This window comes from Mus pahari, chromosome 13 (assembly GCF_900095145.1).
Source record: "Mus pahari chromosome 13, PAHARI_EIJ_v1.1, whole genome shotgun sequence".
Lineage (NCBI taxonomy): Eukaryota > Metazoa > Chordata > Mammalia > Rodentia > Muridae > Mus > Mus pahari.
Genome location: NC_034602.1, coordinates 94,532,274 through 94,550,656, shown reverse-complemented (window position 1 = coordinate 94,550,656; position 18,383 = coordinate 94,532,274). Strand labels below are relative to the sequence as shown.

The following is an 18,383-nucleotide window of genomic DNA, read 5'->3' as shown; positions in this document are numbered from 1 at the left end:
CACCAGAAGAGAGCATCAGACCCCGTTACAGATGGTTGTGAGCCACCATGTGGTTGCTGGGAATTGAACTCAGGACCTCTGGAAGAGCAGTCAGTGCTCTTAACCACTGAGCCATCTCTCTAGCCCTCATCTATATTTTTAAACCTGGGAGTTCATGTAGATCAGATGGGCGAGGAGAGGCAGCAGACAACCACTCTGAGTGTGTGTGGGCACAGGAGGCAAAGCTCTCCTCAGGTCCCACTCTTGCCTCTGTGACTCCTGAGCTGTGGGAGTAGCGGACCACTGGCATGCTCGCTGTGGCCCTGGCTCCTTGTCAGTTGAGTAGTAATGAAAAATGGGTACCCACAGTAGCAGACGGCACCCTGTGAAGGGCACCAGGACATGATGTGACAGTCAGAAACTGTGGAAGCACTAGCATAGGAGAGGTGGAGGACCTAGAGGCCATCTCAGAAGTCCTGTGTGATCTGGTGAATGCCTTAGACTTGCTGTGCTGTTGTAAAGGTGGCACTCTAGGTAGACTCCCTTTGCTAGGGGAATTGCTTTTCTGGATGCCTCCTGGTTATCTTGTTTTCTAAGGTTGATTCATCACTTTTCTTTTCAAATGTAATTACCGAGACTCAATCAGAATTGATTTTTATTCCTTATCCATTAAAATTTTGCTGGATTTTTTTTTTCTTTCGTTTCCTTTCCTTTCCCCTTCCCTTCCTCACCCTTTCCCCTTCCCCTCTCCTGCCCTCCCCTCCCCACCTCTCCTCCCCACCTCTCCTCACCTCTCTGTTTAAGGCAGGATCTCACTCTGTAAACTAAGCTAGCCTGGCTGCAAACTCAGTGATCCACCTGCCTCGAGCTGGAATTAAAGACTTGTGCCACTCTGCCTGGCCTTGCTGTGTTTTTAACAAGTGATAACTAATGATGAAAAGAAAAAATGGAAAAACCACACTAAAACACTAAAGCAAACAGATGATACCTCTGTGCTAAACCAATTGAGTGAAAGAGGAATTTAATTGTTTCATTATTTAGTGCATTAAACACAGTACTAGGTTTAAAATTGTGATTAAAAAATCTTTGAGACATAAACAATATTTCTCAAGTTGATAACCCTAGGGTTGGATTTTAATTCACCTTTAGAATTTTATAAGTCAAGTAAACCATAATCAAAGACTGGACCGATTTGAATATAAATGTTTTATTTAATAAAATCTTCCTAATGTTCCCAGGAGAGTACATATTTTCTCAAATTCCTGTGACTCCTTGTGTTTTATTAGAAGATGTTTTAGAAAGTTTTATATTGGGGCTGGAGAGGTGACTTGTGGATGGTGAGCACTTGCTGCTCCCGCATAGAAATCTTTTAAAGAAGTTGTATATTGGCCTCAAAGAGGGTTTTAATTTTATAGAAGAGAAATTCTATAGACTGTTATCTTACTGTAGTGTAGTAAAACTCAATGTTAAGTGATAGTAACTAGAGTAACTACTGTGCTTTGCTCGGACATGAAAACAATAGCATCCTTTATTTGAACATGGTCGGTTAAAAAGCCATTTAGTATCAGCATCCCACTAGACTTATAATACGGGATTGAGAGAGTGATTGTTAAAGTACACCCTGGCAGCAAGTGGTGACTACTCTTGTAGAGAGACCTGCTAATGCTCAGTGGAAGAGGCCTACAGTTGGTCGTGAGTTGGTGGGTGCAGGGACTAGTAAGTATGAACAGGCAACACTCATGGATCTTTTCCCTTCAAATTTCTTTCCTTACTCCGAATTGGAAGATCTGTGTAGATGAGAATAACTAGGTACAGCTCAGGGAAAGGATATCATACCTGAACTCAGAGAGGGTAGACCAGATAGCTACCCGCTGCACTAGGAATCAATACCAGCCCATTTTCTCTTTTCAGTTGTGGCTGTCACGATCCTATCCCAGATGCAAGACTGGAAAATTCATCCTTTTACAGCACACTGATGTGATAAAGAAAAAAATCTCAGTTGGTAACAGAAGATCCAGGTAAATGGTTCAGATTGGCTGCACTGTAGTGGTGCCTACCCACACACAGCTTCTGAGCAACTTTTAAAGTATTTACTCTTAGAACTTAGGGTCGCCAAATATTTGAGAATAGGTCAAAAATGGTAGAGAAGGAAGTAGAAATAGAAATGCTGCAAGAACATGGTAAAATGTTTAGAAATTAGGGAAGAGTCATAGAAATGTAGACTATGGAGTAACAGGATGGGAATTTGAGAACACTGCACACCTAAGAGAAGAGTTGAGTTCAGCGTCTTAATAGATGGTTGGATGATAAAGTCAAGTCTTCACAAAAGGTAAAAAGGGGGGGTGCACAGCAGAGAAGGTAAAATTAGAACGCTTTGGAGTTTCAACATGGGAAAACCAATTACAGATTAGGAGAAATGGATGGAAGAACTAAGTTGGTTGAACAAGAGTTGAGTTTTATATAACAGTGTGGTTCACTGGAGCCTGATGATGGTACACATGTACCTGAAGCAGGAATGCAGTTTGAGAACTGTGTGGGGTATGGGACTAGTTGAGGTTCAACCTCTGGGTATAGCAAGACAGTGTCTCAAAAACAACAACAACAAAACAAAGGGAGCGAGGGGTGTGGCCAGGCTGGGCTGTAGCACAGTGATAGAGCATAGCATGCTCAAGGCTTTGGATTCATTCCCCAGGAAACACAGATGCCTTTCAGTGTGTTTAGCATAGTGTTTGAAAACATGACCATGTTGAAGTTCTAGACAACAGAAATAAGGGAAGTGCTTTCCCTTAATCATGAAAAGCATTACAAATCAGCATTGGGAAGTAATGGGATAATGCTTTCCGGACTGCAGGAAAGGTCCTCTATTACTCCTTTTGCACTCTACTGACTTGTCAGGTGTGGGAGCGGGCATGAAGCCAGAGCCTGGTTAGTTGAGATGCAGTGTGTCTCAGGTCACTGAGGCGCACACACTGAATAAGAAGTCATGATGGAATAAGTGCAGAGAGGAACATTCCTATTCTAGACAGGAGTGCAGAGAATGTTTGCAGTGGAGGCAGAGGTGTGGGGAACCAAGGACTGAATGTGTGAAGAATAGCCAAGTAGCCAGTTCAGATTGGGGCGGGGGATAAACAGTTCTATGTGGTTTTGGGGAAAACGAAGCCCTGGTTGAGCCCTTTCCAACCCTGGGACTAGAACTGTTGTAGGTTTCAGAGGTGGTTTTGTTTTGAATATTTAAGGGGAAAATACCAGTAGACCATCAGAGATGCCCCTAAAGTTTTGGATTTAGGAGCTTTAGATTTCAGATTTTTGGATTAGGGGTATTTGTAAAGTGAAATTTTATGGGTTATATTTGTAAGGGGTATTATAATTTCTTTTAAACGGTTGTCTGCTTTTGGCACGTGACTTCCTCGCAGAGTTGGGGAATATTATGGAATATTATGGAATATTATGGTTTTTTGAAACTTTGGAGAGTGATGCTCATTCTTCAGATTCTGGCATAGATGTCAGCCTCAGAGATGTCAGCCGAACCTCTTCCTGGTAGGTCTGCTTAGAGTCCTTATATCTTGAGTCAATTTTGGCAGTTTATGTTCTTATTTTTTTGTTTTTGTTTTTTTGTTTGTTTTTTTGAGATGCAGTTTCTCTGTATAGCCTTGGCTATCTTGGAACTCAATCTGTAGACTAGGCTGGCCTCAAACCTCAGAGATTCACCTGCCTCTGTCTCTTGTTGCTGGGATTAAAGGTGTGCGCGACCACTGCCCAGTATATCCTTGTTTTAGGAAAGTTTACATAATAGGAAAGTTTTACAATTTGCATGTCATCCTTGTATGTAGGCCATGTTAATGTGAAGAAATTTAGGTGAGGTATTACTGTAAAGTACCTTGGTGGTTGAGAAAGTTGAAATGATGTGCTATTAGAATGAGTGGCTGAGCTGGCCAACAGTGTTTCTGGCCTTGAGTCTGCATTCGGAAGGTGACTGTCTCTGTGGATCCCGACGGGCTTCCTTCCCATGACTGAGTGTCCCTTGGCTGTAGCTGCTCCACAGTGGTGAGGAGGCAGTGAGACATCTTGTCAGACTTCAGATGAGTGGAGTGTGTGAATGGTGGTGGCAGGATTCTGAAAAAGAGAAGTGATCTATGTGCCCTGTGACCTCCTGCTGATCTGTATGCCTATGACATGCTGCACCCCGCGACAGACTCTGCTACCGTTCCTTACAGGGTCAGCTCAAGAACTGTTGTGGTTGGAGAAAAGATTACCTACTACCTCCTGGTGGGTGTGGAGGTGGGTTTCATTGACAGTGTCTTGATGAGTGATAACAGAGTACATTTGTGATTTTATTCTGTTTCTATATGTAGTGTATGGGTGCTTGGCTGGCCTGTCACTTGGGTCACTGAGACTGGAGTTACAGGTGGGTGTGACTGCAGGTGACAGGAACAGAACCCAAGTCCTGGAAGAGTAGACAGTCTTTTTCTTTTTTTAAAATTTTACTTTTGAGATTATATTTAGATTTCTCCGTTGGTCAAACCTTCCAGTATACTCTCTCTGGCTCTTCTAATTCATGACTTCCTTTTTCCACTAATTGTTATTGCATGCATGTTATATATTCCTAAATATGTTCTATACGGTCCATATATTTTATGTGGGTCTTCGGAGCTGACCATTGGGACTGGACAACCAGTTGGTGTGCCTTTCTCTAGGGAACACTCTCACCCCGGAAAGTCTCCAAAATAGATGATGTTCAAAAGTCTTCTATGAAATGATTTAGTATTGACATTTAACTTTTGCATATCCTCCTCTATTGTTTAATATTAATCCCTGACACCAGCTGAGTGCTCTCCAAAGTTTGTGCTGGGAAGTTGTGTGAGACACTTTCCTTCTCTTTCCTTCCCCTTTTATTGTGTTTTTTAAACAGCCTGTCATTTATTATTACCTTCTTATTTACTGATTTAAGGTCTCCTTTTATACTGAGTGTTAACTAAATTATGGATATTTTCTATGCTATCTGAAGGAAATAGGCATGATTTCTGGCTCTTTTGAGTCAAGGGCAATCTTTGTTGTCTTCTTTTGGGATGATTTTCAGGTTGGACTAGTTGCTATGTAGGTTACATCACTAGCTCAAGGCTTGACACGGGTGTTCTTTCTCTAGTCGGGTCTTCCGTCCTTTGCCCTTAAGTTGCTGGTTGTGTGGTTTTGGATTGCAGCTGAGTCTCTTGTCAGAGACTCCCACATTCTCTGGCTGTGTGCTCTGTGAGTTGGGGCTGTATCTTTCAGGGATTGTGTTGCTGCTTCCTTTATTTCCCTTGTAGGTTCACCCTGAAGACTCTTGTGCTGCACTTTTTGGGGGTGCTTTTTTTGGGGGTGGTTCTTAGGCTGTTCCAGCAGAAGAGCATTATATGTACTCTTTCCCCTTATATTTTTATTTGGTTAAGTAATGTAACATTTAAAAAAATTTTTTAAAAGATTTATTCTGTTTGCTTGTATGTATATCTGTGTGCCATGTGCATATTTGGCGCCCAAGGAGACCAGAAGAGGGTATTGAATCCTCTGGGACTGGATTTACAGAGGGTTAGTGCTGTGAATCAAATCTGGGTCCTCTGCAAGAACACTATTAACTACTGAGCTCCAGTACTCTACTCTCTTCAGCTCCAGGAGCATATAGTTAAGGCACACCCACCCTAACTGTTCTTACGGGTGCAATTGACTAGGGTTAATCACCTTATGCAGCAGATCTCTTCAACTTTTAGTACTAAAAACTAAAATTCTGTGCCCAGTAAGTTCTGATGTTTTTTGTGTCCATTCTCCATTTGGATTTTGTTAACCATTTTTCTGTTACTATTCTGTTACTAGTTTTGACTAGATATTTCACAGGAATAGAATCATATAGTATTAACTCTTCTAATCATCTTATTTGAGTTAGAATAATGCCCTCAAGTTTCATCCATATTCTTATATATGACGTATTCATGTAATTAACTTTTTGAAGACTATATAGTATTTTATTACATATAACAATATATAATCTTTATTTGTCCATAATGGACCTTTGAGTTGTTTCCATGATATGAGTATTGTGGCTATGGCTATGTAAATACATGAAGTTCTGCTGTGAGTTTTTTTTTTTTTTTTACTTATACACTTGCTAATCACATGCTAATTTATTAAATTCTTTTAGGTATTGCCATTGTCCAGAATGGTCACATCTTAAATGGTTGACAGTGTACCATGTGTTAAAGTTTGTATCCTCACCAATGCTGCTTTCTGTTTCTGTTTTATAGTAGCCGGCCTACTGACTGTGGGGTAAGTTTCAATACGGTTTTGATCTGTAATGCTCTGTAAGAAATGATGGTGATTTTTATTTTTTATTATTATTATTATTATTATTATTATTATTATTATTATTATTATTTTTGGTTTTTCGAGACCGGGTTTCTCTGTATAGCCCCGGCTGTCCTGGAACTCACTCTGTAGACCAGGCTGGCCTCGAACTCAGAAATCCTCCTGCCTCTGCCTCCCAAGTGCTCGGATTAAAGGCGTGCGCCACCACGCCTGGCTCGAATATTTTTTGTAGGCTTATTTTTTACTTGTCTTTGGAGAATGTTTTTCAAATCCTTTACTCACCCTATCTCCCCCCTATCCCCACCCCACCCCCACCCCCGCACACAAATATTGCTGTTTCCAATTGAGTTTGGAATCCTGTCTGCTTTTCTTGTTGAATCAAGGAACTGCAGCTATGGACAGTTTCAGGACAGCGACCTGAAACTTTTTCCCTAGTTTTTCTTTTAGGCATTTCATCTTTTTATATCATGTGTCTTGATTTTTATCCATTTTGAGTTAATTTTTGCATATGATGTGAATTGTCTTTGTTTTGTATGTGGCTATTGGGTTTTACCAAAATAATTTTTGAAGAGATGTTTTTCCCCACTGTGTATTCTTGGTATACTTATGAAAAACCATTTATCCTTACGCTGGGTTTCTTTCTGTGTTGTTTTGTTCCATGGGTTTGTCTTTAAGTCCTATACTACTCTGTTGATAATACTGATTTTTTTTTTTATTCTGGTTTGAAATCAGGAAGAGTCAAGTCTCCAGCTGCATTGCTTTTATTCAAGATTGATTGTCTTGGCTCTTTGGACTCTTTCTGTTACTATAGAACTGTCACGAGGTTTTGACAGGGAGTACATTGATTGTAGATTACTTGATTTTGCTAGTTTAACTTTATGTGTTTATTCATGTCTCTAATATCATTATGATTTCCATAGTATACTCTCTTGGTTAATTCCTAAGTATTTTTGGTGCTATTATAGATGAAGTTGCTTTTTCAGTTTTTTTTTTTTTATTGGTCATTGTTGTATTTATAAGTAATGGGTGTTTTTAATGTGTTGACTTTGTATTTTGCTATGTTGCTCAATTTCTTAATTAGTAGCAACAGGATTTTATTTTGCACTCTTTAGAGTGTTCTTCATTTAGTATCATATCAGCGATAGACAAAGACAGTTTTCCCTTTCCTGAATTGGATGCATTTTATTCCTTTCCTAGTGGCTACATAGGAATTTTGAGTGCTGGGCTGGTTGGGGATGGGAAGAATAGAGAGTTGTGTTATCTTCCTGATCTTAATGGAAACATGTTCAGTCTTTGACTCTAAAAAAGTTTTATTTATTTATTTATTTATTATATGTAAGTACACTGTAGCTGTCTTCAGATACTCCAGAAGAGGGTGTCAGATCTTGTTACGGATGGCTATGAGACACCATGTGGTTGCTGGGATTTGAACTTCAGACCTTTGGAAGAGCAGTCGGGTGCTCTTACCCGCTGAGCCATCTCACCAGCCTCAGTCTTTGACTCTTGTGTGTGTTACTTGTGGGCTTTTCACACATATAATCCTTCCAGTTTGTGGTCTGTGCACATTAGGTGTCCAGGAAAGCTGTGAATGTTGCCAAATATGTTTGTAGATCACAGCATCATGCTATGGTGTAAAAAGGTTGGATACCCTTTAATTGTATAGTTTTTATTAGCTTGAAGTGGTTACTATATTTAGTTTTATAATAAAGTAGTGCTGAGTTTGGTTGGGTGGGTTTTGTGCATCAACTGAGAAAGCAGTTAACCCACCCCTGCCCCCTTACTGTTGACAAAGTTCTTACATTGAGCTGCCCCCCTTACTGTTGACAATGTTGATTGTTCTTGTTGAGCTGCCCCCATTACTGTTGACAACATTGATTGTTCTTACTGTTGAGCTGCCCCCCTTACTGTTGACAACATTGATTGTTCTTACGTTGAGCTCCCCCCCCCCACTGTTGACGATGTTGATTGTTCTTATGTTGAGCTGCCTTCAGGACTGTGACTCCCTTGGTGCTGGTGCAGACTTGCCTCTGTGCTGGCGGTTGTTTGACTTACTTAGCTCAAGTCATTCGCATCCTTCTTTAAAGATGATAGAGTAGTTTTCTACTTGTGCCTTGGATTCAGCTTCAAGGTGATGTTAACCTCATGTTAATTCTTTTTAAGTGTTCGTTCGAATTCTCTAGAGGCTGTCTGTCACTGGGCTTTTTTTAGCTGGGAATTTTCTAAAAAGGAGTTTTAAAAAATCAGTGTTTTGCTTGAATGTGTATGTGTGCATCATGGAGACTAGATGAGGGTGTCAGATCCCCTGGAATTGGAGCTAGATAGTTGTAAGCCACTGTGTGTGCTGGGAATTGAGCCTGGGCCCTCTGCAAGAGTACCAAGTGTTTTGAATCACTGAGCCCTCTCTCTAGCCCCTTAGTTGAAAATGTTTAGTTTCTGCATCTTGTTACTCATGTCTCTCTGGACTGAAGTGCTTGACATGACCAATTTTAAGGGAGGCAAGTTTCTTATGGCTCATGATCGTAGAGCTTGTCAGTCTGGTGGCTCAGGTCATGGCAGTGCAGTTTGTGACAGGAGCCTGTAAGCTTTCAGAGTCTCACCTCAGCTGACCTACATGGGACAGTTAGACTCCACATCATGAAGGTTCCACAGCCTTTAAAAATAGTAACAGTAGCTGAGGGACCAAGTCTTCAAAGCACAAGTGTTGGGAGGGAGGTGTTCAGGTTCAAGCCATAATAGCATCTAATCCTTAATAGTTATGGACTATTCAGAAATTTTACTTTGATTGTGACATACATATTTTATATATATATATATATATATATATATATATATATATATATATATATATATCTTATTTTTAAGTATGCATGTATACTATATCTGTGTGTGGGTATGAACATTTGAGTATAGGGGCCTACAGAGTCTAGAAGAGGACATTGTATCCCCTGGAGCTGGAGTTACAGGTTGTGAGTCACACAAACTGGGTACCAGGAGCTAAACTTGGGTCTGCTGGAAAGGTAACAAATTGTGTTAAGTGCTATTTCTTATCCCTAGTAGTTGTGTCTTTAAGATTATATTCACTTCTGGGTGCTCTGATCTGTTGGCCACTGTTGTTCACAGCCTTGAGTGTGATCTCCCAACATCAGCTTTTCTGCAGTGTCCTCTTTCGATTCTGTTTCTAGTAGGGTCTTCTTGGTTTTTAGTTTTGCAGGCCTTTTTCATTCATCAATGTCTTAGTTTTTTCCTGTCCTCCTTTCTAGTTTGTTTTAGCTTGGTTCTTTTTCTGGTTCCTTGGCGTAGTTTCTAAATTCCCAGTGATGTCTATTTAGATACATTGATTGGTTAAGAGTGAGGTTTTATGTCATTGGTACAGCAAATGCCTATGTAGGACTTGAGGTAGCCTGGGCTACATATTTATCCAAGGCTTGTGTCAGAGGTACATTTCATAGATTTACTGAGAGAACAAGATGCTAACTTTTCACTGATGTATAAATTTTCTGCTTCCCTTCTGCTATTGGCTTTAGTTTCATTGTATTAAAGTCAGATAGATGCTTTTATATTCTTAAATTCTTGACACTTGTTTGGTAGTTTATGTGTATCTGAATGTCTGATTACTTTTCTGAAATATGTTGTTTTCTAAAATATATTTGTTCCGCATATTTTCCCTTTTCATAGCAGGTGTTATCATTACTGAACCGATCTTGTCGCATACTACTAACTAAAGACCTTTCTTCCCTATTATTCCTTTTCGGTTCAGTGTAGCACCTAACATTTGGTGCTCATTTTTCTGTAAATTCCTCATGACATTTTTAATGGCTTTAACACTTTGAGATGTATTGGTTAGCTACATTAGAAGATCTCTGTTGGAATTTGTTTTTCCATTGATTAGAATATAGTGTATGGTGTTAGGAAGATGTATTTGACAGTTCCCAGTCCTCTCCCAAACCCTGCTGAGTACAGTAGCCGTGCTGAGGTACAGTAGCCGTGCTGCCCGCTGTTGCTTTCTCCTTTCCTGTGTCCCTTCCCTACTGCTTACATAGAAATATTCCTCTTCTATTTCCAGTTAGGTATTACCTTGAAAGTGCTCCTTTCAAAACAACAGGGGAAGTTGAAGATGCTGGTTTTGGTAATAGTGCAGAGAAAAGAGGACACCTCTGCACTGCAGTGGAATGTAATTTAATAGAGCCTTTATGGAGAGCAGGAGCGGGAACAGATTGGTCAGTGCAGTCCAGCAGCCCCACTTGTGCTTGTATTTATTTCCACAGGATTTGAAGTATGCATGCACAGAGCTGTCTGTGCTCCCAAGCAGCTGTAGTAGTAATTATGATAGTTAGATACATGGATGAAGGCCAGTCGTCCATCGTCTCATACAAGAGTGAGGAAGGAAGTGTGTACAGAGTGGACTGCTTGCTGTTCAGCTTTCAGCTGAGACTACATGGATGAACATGGCGGACCTTATGCTGAGGGAAAAAAAGGAGCCAACGAAAAGACCGCGCATGGCTTCCCATGTGTAAGGAGCTGCAGGAAATTAAACTCGGAGGACAATAATGGTTTGCCTTAGGCCGGATGTAGATATGTATGGGAAAGCATTAAATATTGAACAAAGAACACAATGTTTTGTTAGAAAAAGAGATAAAATGTATTACATAGAATGATGACTGTTAACACCTTGTGTATTTCAGAGTTTTTAAGAGTAGAGGAAAATGTTTCACCACTAAACCTTAAGTTATTTGTCAGTGTAAACCTAGGTCAAAACATGACATTTACCTCTTCAGTAATGTGTGATTTCGTTTGTTTGTTTATTTGGTTTTGGCTTTTTTGAAACAGGGTTTTCCTATGTAGCCTTGGCAGTCCCAGAATTCGCTCTATAAAACCAGGCTGGCCTCAAACTCCAGATCTGCCTGCCTCTGTCTCCCATACATATGCTGGGATCAAAGGTGTGCACTACCACACCTTTATATAACATATATAGTAAAAATTATTATTTGTTAGCTAAAAATAAGTTTTAAAGCATACATGTTTCTGAAGTACTGGTGTGATTTGGGTGAACATACATTTGAAAAGTCTGTCCTTCTTCCCTGATGGTGAACAGGACAGAGGAAGGGCAGCAGGAGTCACTTCATTTGCTCTGTGGTCAGGAGTGCAGGAGTCATTTCATTTGTGCTGTGGTCAGGGGGTGGGGCTTCCATGTAGGACATTTGAAGGAACAAATGGATGGCTAGTTGTGGAGGCTAGGAGTCAGGGGTTACAGCTTTTCAGGAGGCTGGGGCAAGATGGCAAGCTCAAGGCCTGACTGAGCTACAAAGCGAAAAGCCTGGGGTGGGGGTGGGGAGAATCAACAAAGTAGACCCAAACATTTGCTGTATGTGTGAGGTTGTAGGTCTTGTGCAGGGGGCGGGGGTGAGGTGAGGGGGGAGGGTGTGGTGTCTGGTTGTGTTCATAGCCTAGTGATGCAGAGAGAAGAGAGCTGAAGTTGTAACCATCTCTTTGCTTCTTCATGAGGCTGCTGGTGGTGCTCCTGCTTGTGGCCATACTCCCCAGTCATCAAGGCCATGTATTCTCTTTGTCTGTGTATATTCTGTTTTCCTCCAGCCTCCTCACACAGCACTTTCACTCAGGATGCAACAGATAATCCAGGATAATCTGGCTATCACCCTCCTCTCTCCATAACCAGATGCCCTGGTTACACAGTAAACCAATGATTTCTGCATAGAAATCATTCCCATAGGGGCTGGAGAGATGGCTCAGCAGTTAAGAGCACTGGCTGCTCTTCCAGAGGTCCTGAGTTCAATTCCCACCAACCACATGGTGGCTCACAACCATCTGTAATGAGATCTGATGCCCCGTTGTGGTGTGTCTGAAGACAGCAGCAATGTATTCATAGACATGAAATAAATAAATCTCTTTTTTTTAAAAAAAAAGGCAATCATTCCCATGAGTTTGTGCATCTTGAGATATGTTTGCAGTCTCTGCTTCCCATCTTCAAATCAATATTCTCAGTAAAAACTTACTATGGTATGGCACCGAACAGGTGGCAACTCCTTAACTGTGTGTGTTGTCAGGCCCAAGGACTCCTTGTATCTTGATCAGGGCCTACTAACTTCTTCTTGTAACATTCCAAACCATTTATCAGTCTTCTCTGCAAAGACTTTTTCCTATGGGAGACAGCATACAGAGGTTGAAGAGATGAGGGTGGTGTCTTTTATGGAGACATGCTTTAGCTTATCACACAGAAATTTATATAGTGGACTTTGAAGAGCATTGTGTTTGGTTGTTGACAGGTCGTGGTGTGCATTTCCAGGCAAGTGGAGTAGCCCTGGCCCTGGGGAGGAGAGAGTGTTCTCATCCAGACAGCACAGAAATGGAGGCCTGTGGTTCCGCAGTGTAGGCCCCAGAACAGCACCACCTCAGGAAGCACACCACTTCTCAGAAAGGCAAACCTTCAGGTCTCAGCACAGACCTACAGAAATAGAACGACAGTGACAGCAGGCTGTACAGAAAACCCCCAGGGGTCTTTCTCTGCCGTTTAGAACCTCTTTTCTAAAGCACTGGCATCTTCTATGCCCACACTGTATTTGTTGGTCTCCAGGCTTTTCTTCCAGATACTAACATAAGTTTAGGATTTCTGGTTCACAAACTTCTGTAGCGATAGAACCCCTTAATAACTAATTCCTGGTCCTAACGAATAGACTGATTCAATAGAAGATACCTCTGGGCTGTTTATTATCAGCTGTCATTGTGAGTTAATGTGGTTATTTCTAAGTGTTCATGTATCCAGAAATAGAAGTAAACTTTCTTTTAGTTCTTGAAAATGTGAACTGAATTTATTACCCCGAGTTTTACTTAATTATTTTATATCAAATACATGTTAGAATTTGAAAATGTGAATCTCTTAATCAGTCTACATTGCTACGGTTTTAAAAGTGTGTCAGTTGGGCATGATGGCGCATGCACACCTTTAATCTCAGCCTGTGGGAAGCAGAGGTAGGTGGATCTCTTGAGTTTGAGGCCAGCCTGGCCTACAGAGTGAGTTTCAGGACGATGGCCAGGCTACTTAGACCCTGTCTCCCAAAAAAAACAAAAACAAAAACAAAAACAAAAAAAACCCAACCTATTAAACCAAACCAAACCAAAACCCAAAAAGTATACCAGCTAGTTAAGGTACTAAACTGAAATAAGAGAGTTTATGTCTTTAATCTGTTCACACTGTAGGTCAGGAAATGCACAAGCAGAAAAAGGAGTCGCTATTTTAGAATTACACAGGTTTCACAATTCAATGAATCAATTGATATAACCCTTTTTGATAGAATTGATGGGATTAAAATCTAGTCTGTCAGGATTACTACCAGGAAAGGCATTTGCAAAGGTAAAGACAGTAGAAGGTAGGTGATGCCTGAGAATTTTAGGTCAATACGTGAAGAAGCTTGGTAGCTGAGGGTTTGGTTTGGTCTGTCCTAGAGACTGGGAGTGTCTAGAGTGGTATGTGCATGGACATACCAGAAAGTAATGTCTGTGTGCAGGATGACCACTGTAAAATGACTACCGAGTTCTAGGAGAGGCAGAATTGGAGGCTAGTAAAGTCTTAGAATGGAACTGTTGGAGTAATCTAGGCTGACAGTTGAAATATGTGTGGGGTCCTCCAACCCCTGAGAATATTAAACTTAAAATAACAGGTTGCCTTTTGGTAGTAGGAGGAGATTATAGAATTTTAGGTAACACAAAACTCAGTTTTCAGAATTGGTAGAAAAAGTTTTTGGTAAATCTGCTTTTAGTGGATTATTAAGAGTAAAAGTGTTAAATATTAAATTGAAGACTGTTGACTCAAGAGTTTCTAATGGTACATTACACACATTTTATGCTTAGTTGCTGTTAGCTGCTATCACAATTATTACTTTATATATTAATGTATCCTTTATTTTGGTGTGGATACAATATTAGATTAACACTGAAATGGCTTAGAAGTATGTTTTATTCATAAACAACTCAACTCTCCTCATACCTGGGCTTTGCATCCATGGATTTAACAAACCCTGTATTAAAAATATTTGTGGGGGCGGGGGGAGGTTGTGTTTGTACCTAGTATATACAGATTGGTCTTTCCTACCGTTGGTCTCTAAATGCAACAACATGTCCATAGCATTCACATGGTACTCATTTTTAGAAGTACTGAAGCAATGGTCTAAAGTACATGGAAGAGGAAGAGTGTGCATAGGTTGCACATAAAGACTATGCCATTATATATAAGGGATCTGACCATCCACAGACCTTAATATCCATGTAGGGGCAGAACTGATAGCTCATAGTCTTGAAGACCAGTATTACCATCGCTATATTATTATTAAAAATAATAATATTATTAATAGTATTAGTAAATATAATATAAATAATATATCATCTAAATATCTATGGGCATATTTAATATTTAATAAACAATACATTTAATAAATATAAATATTATCAATAGTATTGTTAAAATTAAAGTAATTAATATAAACATTTTTAAGAACTGCAAATTATGTTTCTTTTAAAAATATTTTATGTGTACAAGTGTTCTTTTTGCATGTATGTAGGTGTACCACATGTGTGCAGTGCCCACAAAGGTCAGAAGAGGGCATCAGAGGTCCTGGAGTTACAGATAGTTGTTGCTGCCCTGTGGGTGCTGGGACCCGAACCTTGGTCCCCTGCACGAGCAGCAAATGCCTGGAATTACTGAGCCACTTCTGCCCCCTAAACTTTTAAGTTTCTTGCTGGGATAGATTATTGCTCCCCTTGAAAGGGTACTTAACAATTTATTGAGCATTAAATTAGTCATGTTAATTGTCATGAACACTTGTAGATATTTTATGAAAAAAGAAATTACAGTTTTAAATTTAAAATAGTGTATTATACAGTTTTTTTTTTCCTACCTGAAATGAACCAAAGAAAACTAAGCAATTGTTTTTTATATATATTGTTTCAGGCTTGATTTAAATTTGGATGAGATTATTCTTGCATCAAGATGTTAATAAGCCAAAATTTAGGTAAGTAGAACACTTTATTAAATGTTACATATCAAAGTAGGAATAATAAAAATATTTTATAACTTAAAAATTTGCCTACAAGTCTAGGATTAAAGAATTTCAATAGACTTTTACAATATGCCCTTAACTCTTTGACCACCTTTGTTCAGTTGATTTAATAGGAGTAAGCAGGTGCGAGTGGAGAAGCAAGCAGTCTTAGTGTTCTTTCCTTAGTGCTGAGGTCTTCTGATGCTTACAGAGCCCTAGCATTGTAGCGTGTCAGAAAATGTAGTTGGTGTTGCCTTAGCCACTGCTAGTGATCTCCCACTAGGTAGTAAAAGGATGTGTTGACTTTATTTATTATTATTATTTTTTTTTTGTTTTTCTGTAGTGAAGAAAATATAGTATCCTTTTGTTGATTTTACTTTATTTCCTTAACAAAAAAATTTAAGCCATAACTTCCTTCTGTTACTGTAATGTTGAGAACTGGCATGTTTAGTCATATGTGGATATGTATTTAGAGGCCAGAATTTGAAGTGAGGTGTCTTCCTTAGTTACTCTGCATTTTGTTTAGGGAGGAAAAGCTCTCTCTGCACCTGGTCTAGCTAGCTAGTGCACTAAAGGGACAGCTGTCTCTGCCTTGTGAGCACTGAGATTACAGGGAGGCCATCATGGCAGCTGTCGGGCTGGGGATCTGAGCCTGGGTCCTCAGACTTGCACATTTGCACAGCAAGCACTTTGTCTGCTGACCTTCTCCTCAGCTCTGTTGTGACTTTTCTCATGGAACATTCTGACTGGCCTCCTAAGAACTGTTGACTTTTAAAAACTTAATTTTGCTGATATTTTATGTCTGATATGTGAAAGAATGCTTTTTAGAAATGTAAAACTTTTGAAATGATAAAAATACATGAGTCAGTAAACATGGCCCTAGAATCTAGAGTAAGAGAACTGCATATGGTGAAGCTGCTGAGTGTCTTGAAGCAGAGAAGATATTTACACTGTACTTGAAGGTCTTATGGGTGTCTCCTCAGTAGCTTGTTAAATATTCAGTACCTATAAGAACCTTCCCCTCTGGTTACATGTCTGCAAGGACATACATCTGGTTTATTTTGGATTATGCAGCATTGGATATGGGCCTTTCTTTTTTGTCCTATTATAATTAACTTTTAGCGATGTGTGAACTTTAAAAGACTGAATTGAATGACTATATTGTAATTTACATTGACCCACTCATGTATATATAGAAAATTTCATTATCTCAAAGTTCTTAACTCTTTAAAATCTGAATTTAATAGCCTTATTAAATTTCATTAGCCTGGTTTAGTTTAGCTCTTTTTTTTTTTTTTTTTTAAGATTTATTGTTTTTCTGTAAGTACACTGTAGTAGTCTTCAGACACTACAGAAGAGGGCATCAGATCCTAACAGATGTGAGCCACCATGTGGTTGCTAGGAATTGGACTCAGGACCTCTGGAAGAACAGTCGGTGCTTTTAACTGCTGATCCATTTCTCCAGCCCAGTTTTAGCTGTTTTTGAACTTCATGAACATAGAATTATATAGTTCGTGCCTTTTTTAAAGTTTTATTTTGATATTTTTGTCATTCATGTTATTAGAATACCAGTATTTATCTTGTGTGTTCTGTAAACCTTGGTTCTCAGTTCCAGCTCTTATCCCTTCTACCCCCTCTTAGACTCCTTTTTGATTTGCCCCATCAGTAGCAGAAGAAGATGTAAGCTATCTGCTGTGGTATGTGATTACTTATCTGTGCCCACATGTTTGGGTTAGAGGCACTGCAGGGATCCTTTCTAGTAGTTACAGCTTTTCTTCTGTAGTGGTCATTCATTATTTCTTGTGTTGTTTCTTAAACCTGGAGCCAGGCCTGGCCTTCTGCAGTACGTTGTCTGAGTCATTGTTTTTGTTGCTGTGAAGTGACACCATGATCAAGGCAACACATGAAAGTAAGCATTTAATTTGGGGCACACAATTCCACAGGGTGAGTCTGTAACCATCATGGTGGGGAGCATGGCAGCAGGCAGCAGGCGTGTTGTAGGAGCAGTGGCTGGGAGCTTATATGATGAGACGCAGAGATGAGAGAGCTAACAGAGAATGGGGTGGGCTTTTTAAACCTCAAAGCCCATCCTCCTCCAACAAGGCCGCAACCAGTCCTTCCTAAACCGTCCCACCAACTGTGGGCCAAGCATTCGAAAATATGAGCCTGTGGAGGTCACTCTATTCCAACCACCACTGTGGTCCTCTTTCCTGACCGAGATCCGGTTGAAGGTAGACACCAAGCCTGTCACATCCATCTTACATAACCCAGTGAATATTTGTTTAGCTTAGGTCAGCAACAGTTCTTTCTCAAATAGGATTTCAGAACTGTGTCCATGATGGCGCCGGGCGGCCTTTCAGCTGTCGTTTGGCTGGAGGAAAGACAGTGAGGACAGCATGGAGACAGTTTGGAATGGATGTGCCTTCAGTCTTTTGATTTAGTTGAAGTAAATAATCTTACTTTTAGATTTTAAGCTAACTTGAATATCATTGATTTTTGATTACAGTTTCCATGCAGAGGTGTTAATCTGTTTTATAAAAATTGAAGTATTATTTTCTAGTAGAGTATTCTCAGGTTGCTTTACTGGTTATTTCTTTAAGTTGAAAATTTAAAACGATGTGTTAGTAATGTAAGTGAAGAGAGAGGGAGGGTTGGCCATGTAAGTTAGAGGTGAAGGGAGCTCCCGCGTGTCCCTAAAGGTGGGGAGGAGTAAAAGACCAGAGCACCGAGACCCAGAGCCCCGGGTGCTTGTGTTTTATCATTGTAAACACGTTACATACATATACACAACAAATTAATGAATGACTTGTTTAAAAAGTTAAAGTATTTTGACAGTTTTTTTTTTCTCTTAATATTTGAAACTTGGCTAGTTGGGTTGGCTATCACAGCAATCGCCTGGGGTTTTTAATGCCCGAAACTAGACTGCCTTGTGGCAAGTCCAAAGCAAGAAGAGGATCTTCCACACTGGGATCAATTTGTGTCTTTTCTTCATTGCAGCTTTGGCAATAAAGGCCAAATACAGAG

At 39.9% G+C, this 18,383-nt stretch overlaps 1 protein-coding gene across 27 annotated transcripts in view; it reads left to right on the top strand.

Moving 5' to 3' along the window:
• Znf644 (zinc finger protein 644) overlaps positions 1–18,383 on the top strand; it is a 72,067-nt gene that overhangs the window by 12,110 nt on the left and 41,574 nt on the right. For 9 of the 27 annotated variants that reach the window (XM_029545506.1, XM_029545487.1, XM_029545499.1 and 6 more), the window contains 4 exons: positions 1,891–1,997; positions 6,149–6,273; positions 10,578–10,822; positions 15,272–15,332. The exons of 2 other annotated variants lie outside the window; for them this stretch is intronic. In XM_029545506.1, the coding sequence (XP_029401366.1) occupies positions 15,311–15,332 (22 nt within the window). In that variant the 5' untranslated portion in view covers positions 1,891–1,997; positions 6,149–6,273; positions 10,578–10,822; positions 15,272–15,310. Of the gene's footprint in view, positions 1–1,890; positions 1,998–6,148; positions 6,274–10,577; positions 10,823–15,271; positions 15,333–17,211; positions 17,269–18,383 lie in introns of those variants that run through there. 16 more of the 27 variants (XM_029545494.1, XM_029545509.1, XM_029545495.1 and 13 more) reach the window with 6 other exon arrangements.